Source organism: Heliangelus exortis, chromosome 4 (assembly GCF_036169615.1).
Source record: "Heliangelus exortis chromosome 4, bHelExo1.hap1, whole genome shotgun sequence".
Classification (NCBI taxonomy): Eukaryota; Metazoa; Chordata; class Aves; order Apodiformes; family Trochilidae; genus Heliangelus; species Heliangelus exortis.
This window is the reverse complement of record NC_092425.1, coordinates 7,094,004-7,104,428: the sequence shown is the minus strand read 5'-3', so window position 1 is coordinate 7,104,428 and position 10,425 is coordinate 7,094,004. Positions and strand designations below refer to the sequence as shown.

General features: G+C 45.6%; 1 protein-coding gene across 21 annotated transcripts in view; it reads left to right on the top strand.

The window, feature by feature from the left end:
• Positions 1 to 575: 575 nt before the first annotated feature.
• PDLIM5 (PDZ and LIM domain 5) overlaps positions 576 to 10,425 on the top strand; it is a 121,245-nt gene continuing 111,395 nt past the window's right edge. For 12 of the 21 annotated variants that reach the window (XM_071742816.1, XM_071742814.1, XM_071742813.1 and 9 more), the window contains exons 1-2: positions 3,930 to 4,101; positions 6,966 to 7,101. In XM_071742816.1, the coding sequence (XP_071598917.1) occupies positions 7,006 to 7,101 (96 nt within the window). In that variant the 5' untranslated portion in view covers positions 3,930 to 4,101; positions 6,966 to 7,005. Of the gene's footprint in view, positions 592 to 3,562; positions 3,710 to 3,842; positions 4,129 to 4,641; positions 4,784 to 6,091; positions 6,237 to 6,265; positions 6,350 to 6,965; positions 7,102 to 10,425 lie in introns of those variants that run through there. The other 9 variants (XM_071742804.1, XM_071742808.1, XM_071742803.1 and 6 more) reach the window with 9 other exon arrangements.

Below are 10,425 nucleotides of genomic sequence, written 5' to 3'. Positions count from 1 at the left end.
AATCCATGTATAACATTAAGAGCTTTAGTGGTGTGCTATCTAAAGGGGGGAGACCAACACTGCTAATGCTTCAATCTGATGAAACCCACAGGCTTAATTCTGACCTAAGCACTGAGATGATGAGTGAATGGAAGACAGAGAGGACAGCAGGTATGGAAGGGGGAGAAAAAGTGCCTGGTGGAAGAACAGGATGATGGAGATGGTTGGCACAGCTGGAAGAAGAATCAGGGTTCTAAGAGGAAAAAAAAAAGAGGTGATAAGTAAGAGCAAACTTGTCCGTGTGTTTGTTTCTTTCTTTTTTTTTCTTTTTGGTTTGCAAAGCTGATTTGAAGAGACTTGGGGTGGTGTAGATGGTCAGATCCTGACCCCCTCCCTGGCTGGCTCCTCTCTGCCCCAACACTTAGCACAAGGAAGTCCTTGGGCTAACAGGAGTTATTGTGGTGGGCAGGATGGATGAAAGAGGATGTAATTCAGCACTGGGTATCTTTTCAAGCCAGGGACAGGAAAAACAAACAAACCACCCACAAACAAACAAACCAAACACACACAAAAAACCCCAAAGCAAAATGAAACGACAAAAAACCAAAACAACCAAGCAACCAAACAAAAAAATCAAGAAACAGCTAAACCAATGAAAGCACCCCAGAACCACAAAATACTAGACAAAGAGAAAAGGAAAAGCACTTCTGTGATACCAGTTTGAGGCAGCTTGGGCTTCACCAGGACTGGAACATCGCAGCTTCCTCTCTGCAGCTGTCAAAAGCTGACTGCAGCCCCAGCTTCTCAGAAACACTCAGAACACACCTCATTTATTTCACTGTTTGGCCAGAGAGCTATCTCAGAAGTGGAAATAAGCTGTGAGGCCACAGATAATATTCATATTACCCTCTTGTAAGAGAAGTTTACTTCACACTGCACTCTCAGCTATAGGTGGTCTGTAATATTTGCATTAGCTTTACCTCTGGAAGAAAAGCAAAAGTGAAAGTAACAGTGCAGCTAGTTCAGTGCCTTAGCACAGGGAAAGCTAATGTTAAATTAACAGCTGCTTAATTGAGGATCATTTTATGATGCATTATTAATCACTTCAAAATTTATGGGCTGCTTTTGCCATTTAGGAGTTGCTTTTTTGTACTTCAGGACCACAGGTGATAATTCTCTGCCAGAGTTTTGCCATGTTCCTTATCTGGCACCTAAGGCATTTCATTAGCTTTTAAACAAGACTGAAGTGACTGAGTAATTTTGAGATTGTATGTGCAAGGCTCACAGACTACTGCATTTAATTAATTTCCAGACTCCTTCCCTCTTTGTTCAGAGGGGAAAATGCAAGCGCTGTCTAAAATACGGTGGTGGTAGAAAGAACAGGCAGCCACAGTTCTGGCTGCTCTTGAGGTTTCTTGTTCAACTTGCTATCTCTTACTTCCCTATTCAGCTCTAATGAAAAGCTTTTTCTCAAAGAGCAGATTATTTGAAAAGTGACCATGAATGGAGAGATCTTGAACTAATGAGCTGCCTCATATTTTCTGTTCCCTGTCTCTGCAGGCAAAAAAACTCATCATTCTGCAGGGAAGTGATGATGGACTTGAGGACAAGCCTGCCAGGTTTGAGCTGGGAGTGGCACTGGCCTGGGTGCAATGGGTAGGTACAGGGCAGAGTGCATGCTGTATTATCAAGGGTGAAATTTACTGCAGTGCCTTCCAGAAAATTCCCTTCAAGGTGTCCAGGTAGCTTGGGCAAGCTACTCTTCCATCAAGAAAAGATGAAAGCTTATGAAGAGCTGAAGTGGAAAAGGATGTTTCTCACTAACCTGGATGGCTGCAGTTCCAGGCTAACTGCAGGCTGGGCACTCTGATGAGGTGAGACCACATTGCTGCTCCTCAAGCAGTCAGGACAGGGACATGCTGACTTTGGAGATGTCATGTGAATCATGTTGGGAAGTGGAGTCCTGGAGATTTTTCTCCTCTAATAAACGAAACAGTATGGGAGTGACCTCAGGGCCTTGTGACACAATGAAAAATCCCTCTGTTGGGGAATTTTTACCTCCATGAATTAAAATCACATGAGAGGCTTTATAATCTGTATAATGGGGGTTTTCAGTTTTGCCTGATTCAAGAGACTTAATAAGAAAAGAGCAGAATAAAGAAAGAAGATTTCTCAAAGAGTGGTTTGGATACATTAATATGGGGTATAGATGTTTTTATTACTGAGATGAGGTTTGAGATGCATTTGGCTTGGCCATGGCAGCTGGCAAAACTCACAGCAAGAAAGTGTTAAAATAAAATGCATGTAACTGGTATGCACAGGACTGGGCTAGCCCCAGTTTCATGCATCTGTGGCTTGGGTGTCCTACCCCTCCCCCTTTTACAACTCCCTGAAAGGAGGTTGGAGCCAGGGGGGGGTTGGTCTCTTTTCCCAGGCAACTCTCAGCAAGACAAGAGGGCACAAGAGGTCTCAAGTTGTGCCAGGGGAGGTTTAGGTTGGGTATTAGAAAAAATTTCTTTATGGAGAGGGTGATCAGGCATTGGAATGGGCTGCCCAGGGAAGCAGTGGATTCTCCATCCCTGGAGATATTTAAAAAAGAGACTGGATGTGGCACTCAGTGCCATGGGCTGGGAACTGCAGCGGGAGTGGATCAAGGGTTGGACTTGATGATCTCTGAGGTCCTTTCCAACCCAGCCAATTCTATGATTCTATGATACATCAGCTCATACATGGGGTAGCTGTGTGGCCACAGGCAGAGCTGAGCCAAACCCAGCTCCGGGCCTGTGAAGGTGGCAACAGAGAGGATGCAGCCTTTCTGTCAGATAGGGACTACTGGGGGACTAGGCAGGGCCATTCATGATAAGGACTGTGTGTTGTGTAGGCTTGTGGGAATTTAAATCCTTTTATTTGTGTTGCTAATGGTACTCTCCCTTTCTTTCACAGCCATTTTTATTTGTAAAGACTTCCAGTACATGTGAAGAATGACAGGAACTCCAAGCCTCACCTAACTGCAGCTCAATACGAAACTGCAGTGTTATCTCTTCATCTTCGCCCTGGTCCTCCCTCCTGGGAGGCAGCAGCAGCTCCTGGCTCCGTAAAGCACTCCCAGCTTTCCCAGTCCGTCCTGTTTCACACTCGGCAAGCTTGTGGGTTGCCAAGCTGATAGCCTCCGTGTTAAATAATTACTCTGCTCGCAGGCAAGCATATTGTATAACCTAATCTCATCAAGCCTCACCTTAGAACCAGTTTGATTTCTTGCACCAGCTCCTACGGAGAGGCTGTGCCAGAAACCTCCCTCCTCTCCCTTACTGGCAGCCCCGTGCTGATTTCTGCTCGGAATTTATTCGTGACCGCTTTGCGGCCATTTGTTCTTCTGCCAGCATCGCCGTTTAGCTCGAACAGCTCTTCTGCCACGCTGCTCTTCCTCGCTTTGATGTACTTCGGGGGGGTGAGTGCATCCCTATCAATCTTCACGTTAAAGCCGCGTTCAGCAACCCCAACTCCTTCCCTTCTCGTAAAATCTCCTGGCTCCGCTCCACGCTTCCGCTACAGCCGCAGGAGCAGCGTGCGTGGGGCTGTGCTGAAAAGATTGTGTGTGTGACACAGGGGGGGACTTCCCGGGGGACACTTTGGGGACCGAGTCACTCTGCTTCCCCCCCTCGGTTCCTCCGCGTCCGGAGGGCCAGAGGCACACGGAGACCCGACAGAAGCTCGCCTTTGCTTTTCGCAGGTGCGCGCTGATTATTTGTCAAGCAAAAGGGGGAAAGGCGCGCATTTCTCTGTATTAAAAAAAAAAAAAAAAAAAAAAAAAAAAAAAAGTAATAAATCGGGAACGGCCCTCTTGAGTCTTTTCAGTCCCGCCGCTGGCGGGCTGGGCCGGGCCGGGTCGGGCAGGGCCGGGCCGGGGGAGGAGCGGCTGCAGACGGAAGTGAAAACAAGACCGGGGGGACGGGGCTGCTGCCTCCCAGACCGCCGCGGGTGTCCTCACCGCTCCGCGCCGCGCTACGGGGTGAGTGGCGGCCCGGCCCGGGGGTGAGGGGGGAATCTAAAAACCCAACAACAAAATAATAACAAAAAAACAGGAAAAGAAGGAGGAAGAGAGGGGAAGCAGAAAGTCACCAGGTTGGACTGGGTTTTTAAAGCTTCACGGTGCTGATTTTTTTTAAAGTTGTTTTTTTTTTTTTTTAATTTTTTTTTTTTCTTTAAGCGTGGCATACGGCTTGTGGCGGGCTGGGGGGGAGCCGGGTCGGGGCTGTCGGCAGTGCCCGGGTGTGGTGGGGAGCCCGGGGTGCAGCGCCTCGTCCCACGGCTGTGGGGCACCTGTGGGGCTCCTTGCCCTGGGCCCAGCGTGCTGGGGTGCCCGTGGGCCAACTCGGGCAAGGGGTTCCGGGGGGCTTTATGGAAGCCGTGGCGCTGTGGCGGTGCTTCGGCCCCCCCAGATCCAGCGCTCCGTGGGGCTGTCGGGTCCCCCAGCCCGCGGTAGCCGTGGGGCTCCTGGTCCTGAGCGGGTTAGAGGGCTCCGGAGGGGGATTTGGACAAAGGGATTGCGGGGCCGGTGCTGGTGCTGTCTTCCCTTCCCCTCCGGGCACAGCCAGCACTCCTAGGGGGCAGGAGAGCCCCACAAGACATCCCTGGGGCTCTGCGTCTGGTGGCAGCGGGGAAGCGGAGTGTTTCTGCCCGAGTTTTGAAATTCCCCCTTCCAGCAGTAGGTCCACCGAGTGTGTTGGATCATCTAAATGAAAGTTGCTCCATTTCCCCCGGAGCCGGCTTGCTTGAGCAAGGTTCCCCGCATGACAAGGGGTCGGTGGGTTGTAATGCTTTCTCTTAGATGTTGCTCCAGCGTGTTTTAAGAAATGTGTTAAACTTTGAAGAGATCTCCTTTGTCTGCTGTTCCTTCCTGATGCCTCTGTGTGCCTAGAGATGTAGGCACGGCAGAATCGAGGGGGTGAAAAAGGAAAGATGAGTGATGCTGGTAGAGCTGCATGGCATGCAGCCTCTTCCCTCCTATTTGTAGATGTTACAAATGAAAAAGTATCTTTTTCGAATAGAACAGTCTTTTCCTAGATCAGTTACTGTAACCAGCTGTTACACAGTGAAATTGGAGAAAAAAAAATTTAAAAAATGGCTACTCGAGCTCTTTAGTTTTTTAACTAGGTAAAGCCTTCTGCCTGTGTCCATAAACTCTCTATGTGCTAGTGACTACGTATGTTTTTTCTGTAATCTCTAATTTATAGTGACCCTGTCACTATGGTGAATTTCATTTAGGGGGAGTGACAATAATCTGTATTTTTATATGGATAGAAATCTGTGACTAGTTAAAATCATCCTTTTTAAATTTTTTTAATATATGGAATTCAGTGCACAGAGCAATGGAATGGGTTGGACTCGCTGTAGTGGTGACCAAGTCCTAGATCAAACTTGCTGGAGGCTTTTTTTTTTTTCCCTTCCCTCTTCTCTCCAGCTGAATGAAAGCTCAGTGATGTTCTTTTTCCCCTTGGTATGTTGGTGCTTGTTGAGACTTCTAAGGGTTTGGTGAGTCAGTACCTGGGGTCAGAGCTGCCCCTTCTGCTGGAGGACAGCAGGCAGAGGCATGTCAGGAACTACCCAGGTACCCTGGCACCTCTATTGCCAGCTCCAAATTCTGCTTCCTAATATAGATCTTGTTCTGCCCAGTGCCAGCAGCCCCATTCTGGTTACCTGACTGGTAGTTGCTTTGAGCAGAGTTTGCTGTTTGATTTGAAGACAGTTCTAAGTAGCAGATCTCTTCCAGTCTGGGAGGTGAACCCAGAAACATAGGTTACTGATGGTTTTCTCAGGGAGTGACATTAAATGCCCTCCCTTGCACTCATGGGAGCTGTGGGACAGCCTTGCTCTGAAGGTCCACAAGGCTGGGCTGCACTTGTGAAAACCTACCACCTCCAAAAAAAAAAAAAAAAATTGCCACCCTTTGCATTCCTGCAGTGTTACGAGCAGGTAAAACCAGGCTTTGCAGAGCTCGGTGGGTTTTGCAGCCCTGCTTTCTTCTGCTTGACTGAATGTCCACCTTAAATGTCCCTATACAAGTGTGGAATCTGGCTGTGCCCCGGTGTAGTCTTACACCAGCCTGCCCTGGTGTGCTCCTGCCTGGCTTTGACCATATAAAAATAGATGGGATCCACTACCTAAGATGTCATCGTAACGCTACTTATCTGAGGTGAAACTGAAGCCCTTATCTTTGACGTTGAATGGCAATTCAGTGCCTGGCTTGCCTTTTAAAGGTAATTTGTTGCCCACGTTTGTGGGGCGGGGTGGGAAACGCTTGAGTTTCGCTGCCTCGGAGTTAAGTTGTGGCTGTGGGTGTTCCACTTGAGTTCCCAGCTTTCATTAGAGGGTTGGTTTTAGTATCTGTGTTGTCTGTAGCATTGTTACAGCAATATGAAGCTATGCCATGAAAATGCAAAAGTCACAGGGATCTTCTGATTAACTTCAGAGTTGTGATGTTTTGACATGGGGTTGAAAATGTCAAGGCATAATGTGATTAGAAATAAGCTTTGAGCTGGTAACATAGAAGCATGTGATAATCATTTTGTTAGAAATTAACGTACCAGTAGTGCTAATTTCTTCCATACTTAGATCTAAGGGATGCTATCAATTCATGCTTGTCTCAACAGTGATTTTCTTTTGAAGATGAACTTTAATTTTGGGTCTTTGGTTTTGTTGTTTTTTTCCCCCACACAGTGTTTTATTACTGAGAAGTAGCTGTCAAACATTTCAGTTCTTGAAGCTCCGGAGTCCATATTACCAGTTCCTTAGTTGTTTCTTTTCTGGATGAAAACAACATGTGAGGAATAATAGCACAAGTAACAAGAGACCTGGTGTGGGGTTTTTGGCCTTTTTTTTTTTTTTATACTGTGAAGGGGAACACAGACAAAGAAGGCTTTCAAAATGATAGATAGTACCTTTTCTTTTCTCCATCTTTAAATCAGAACTCTAATCCTCTTCCACAGGCATCAGTTCTTTGGATTTGATCCTTGAATACTAAACATCATGAGCAACTACAGCGTGTCTTTGGTTGGCCCAGCTCCTTGGGGTTTCAGGCTTCAAGGGGGGAAGGATTTCAACATGCCTCTGTCTATCTCTCGGGTAAGTGCCTTTGTTTCTTTGCCTGCATATGGGTATCTGTTATCTTGTGGTCGACCCAAAACCTTCAGATTTGAGTCTGCATAACCATTAGTTGCAGTTGCTGGGGCTCAGCTTGCCCTGTGGCATAGAGAGCTGTTGGGGGGAGCAGGGTTGGAGTGAATCTAGGAAAATAAATCCTCTTTATTGTCTAAATAAAATCGTCTTGTGAAGGAGCTCTTCATTTGAAACGTTGTTTTATCTGCATTTGTTTATGCAACAAACAGAAGGAGTTACCTTTGATTCCCCCCTGCCTGCTCCTACCCAGAAAACAGAGATACAGAATTGCTGGCAGGAAACAAGCAATTTTCTGCACAGACCTGAGCCTGTGCAGTTCAAACAGTAGGCAGCTGGGGAAAAAAAAAATAAAAAAAATTACTCCTGCTACCCTTGTTTATTCAGCAGCTCTTGGCAGCTTGGAGATCTTACGGTGTCTGGTCTTGCATATCCCACTATTTACAATAAAAAGGCACTTAGATGACAGTACTTGTACATAGTGGTTCCTCAATATCTGCCTGAATGAACGTGCCAGTGCTAGTTTCTCCCCAGTGTTTTAAAGAGTATGTGCTCTGAACTGGTGTTCAAAGGAATCGAGGTCAAAACAAATGTGATCTTTGTACCCAGGCACTATCTAACTGGTTTCCTACTTTAAAACCACATTTTCAGGGGAGGCTTGTCTTTCCAACCTGGGCTGAGTTTCAAAAGGTTTCCTCAGATGGCTGAAGCACTTCACATATAAAATATAGGGAAAACTTTGCAGTATTTAATTTATAGGAACATTGGAGTTCTGTGTGAAGAAACTGACTTCTAGTGGTTCTTTACCCTGGCTTAAATCTGGTTTCCAAGGTAGAAGCTTTTTATGTGCAAATGGCCCCTTCTGTGACAGCGCTCCTTCCCCTCCTGCATATTCATGTAGGTTACTGACAAAGATGAATTATTTTTTACACCTGTTGGGACTGCAGAATTGATACTGCTCTGGAAAACAGAGCAGATTTCTATTTGGGTTTATGCATCATGGCAGTATTTTTAGCTAATCTCAACTAGCTATTCAAACTCTGCCAGTTCATTTAGACTTGGCTTATCCTATCCACCTTTGGATGATGGTGGTGAATTTTGAATACAGTTTGGCTCTACAAAATTATATTTATCTGGCTAAAAGGGACTGGAGAGCTGTAGAAATGCCTATGTACAGATGAGTACAGCTGATACCTGTGCCAAAAAGGGCTCGAGAAGCAGTTTATTCCCAAATTCCAGGGATTTTCAAGCTCAACTGTAATTCAGTAACCAGTAGCTGGTTACTCCTATGCTAAGGAGAAAGTTGAACTGGGAATGCGAGTAATGCTCTTCTGGTTTGACAGTAGAAGTGCTCTCATGACAAGGATTTGCAGAAGTGTAGGTTCTTGCTAAGGTACTTGTGTGTGGTACCAATGAGCAATTATGTGCTGCAGGCAGTAAACCATAATAAACAACCAGTTTTAGGAAATTTTTTTTTTTTTTGCTGGGGCCTCTGCTGTCTTAGTGATTTAGAGTGCAGTCCTGCTTTAAGTAGGCTTTCTGTCTAAAGGTTTCTAAAGAGGAAACATGCTGAAATGAACCCAGGCTGCTACTGTTTTATTGCAGGAGTCAAATATGCTGTTGCAATGAGTAGCCTAGGGGAACTGGCCTAAATATTTGTTATTTATTTAGCTGGGGATTTCCCTAATGAAAAAAATGTCAGTGGGAGCAGAATGTAATGAAAGTTGGGATACAGGGTGGTTTTAGGACTTTTAATTTGTGCACAGTAACCAATTCATTATTATACCTCAGGGCTGCTCCTCTGCTGAACTGTTGCTTTTTATTTGCAGCTAAGAGTATTCAAATATTAAACTGCCTGATGCTTTTTTTTTTTTTCCCCTTTGTGTCAAAAACATGCTTAGTTCTGGTATGCCAATCCAGCTTTGGCCCCATAGCTGGAAGAATTCAACACCATGTTTCTGGTATGCTAGAACAGTGTGTACCATTCACCCCCCTCAGCCTTTCCTTTCTTGATGAAGCATAAATGTCTTCCTGTATATGAAGATTGCTAATTACATTATTTTAGCACAACAGTAATGAGACAGCAGAATTATGTTCTTTGGCAAGGAGGACTTTTTTGGGTGGGTTTTTTTTTTTGTGTTTTAATTTGTTCTCTAGAGGCTGAGGGTGAATCTGGCTGCACTGCTGAGAGCTAATTTCCTGCTTTAGTTTAAACTCCTTGGAATTCAGTACAAATAAAGTACTGTTTATGAAGAACAGAAAATATACTAGCTTCTAGACCTATTTATCTGAAGAGCTAATATCTTTGTACTAATGTTTTAAAAAAGTTAAGATCTCATATAGTTCTTTAGAGAAAGTTTTTTAGTAAGTCAGCCGGCTTTGTACCGAATGGAGTTGAGATGGGTGTATTCCTTGTTGTCTCTGTAAAGTTTGCCCCTGTACTCAGTGCTGGTGAGGCCACACCTTGAGTCCTGTGTCCAGTTCTGGGCCCCTCAGTTTAGGAAGGAGATCAAGGTCCTGGAGCAGGTCCAAAGGAGGCAACTGGGCTGGTGAAGGGATCCAGCACAAGTCCTGTGAGGAGAGGCTGAGGGAGCTGGGGGTGTTCAGCCTGGAGAAGAGGAGGCTCAGGAGAGACCTCATCACTCTCTACAACTCCCTGAAAGGAGGTTGGAGCCAGGGGGGGGTTGGGCTCTTTTCCCAGGCAACTCTCAGCAAGACAAGAGGGCACAAGAGGTCTCAAGTTGTGCCAGGGGAGGTTTAGGTTGGACATTAGAAGGAATTTTTTTACAGAGAGGGTGATCAGACATTGGAATGGGCTGCCCAGGGAAGTGGTGGATTCTCCATCCCTGGAGATATTTAAAAAGAGACTGGATGTGGCACTCGGTGCCATGGGCTGGGAACTGCAGCAGGAGTGGATCAAGGGTTGGACTTGATGATCTCTGAGGTCCTTTCCAACCCAGCCAATTCTGTGATTCTATGATTCGGTAAAACAAACCTATTTAGTGTTTTTCAGTTGAAATTCTGAACATCAGCTTAGGTGTAACAGGTTAGTATTAATGTAGGGGTAGCAGTAAGACTTGATTTTTCATAAGCCAGTATATTGTAGACTGCAGCATCATAACCCCTTGGCAATGGTTATTGCAGTGACTGATATGTGTATGTCCGTCACTTAATACAGCTCTCTTACTGCTTTAAAGTTCCTACACACACACATACACACAGCTGTACACCTTTTGTGGTAGCTGTACTATAGGGCTTCGAGGTCATTTACTC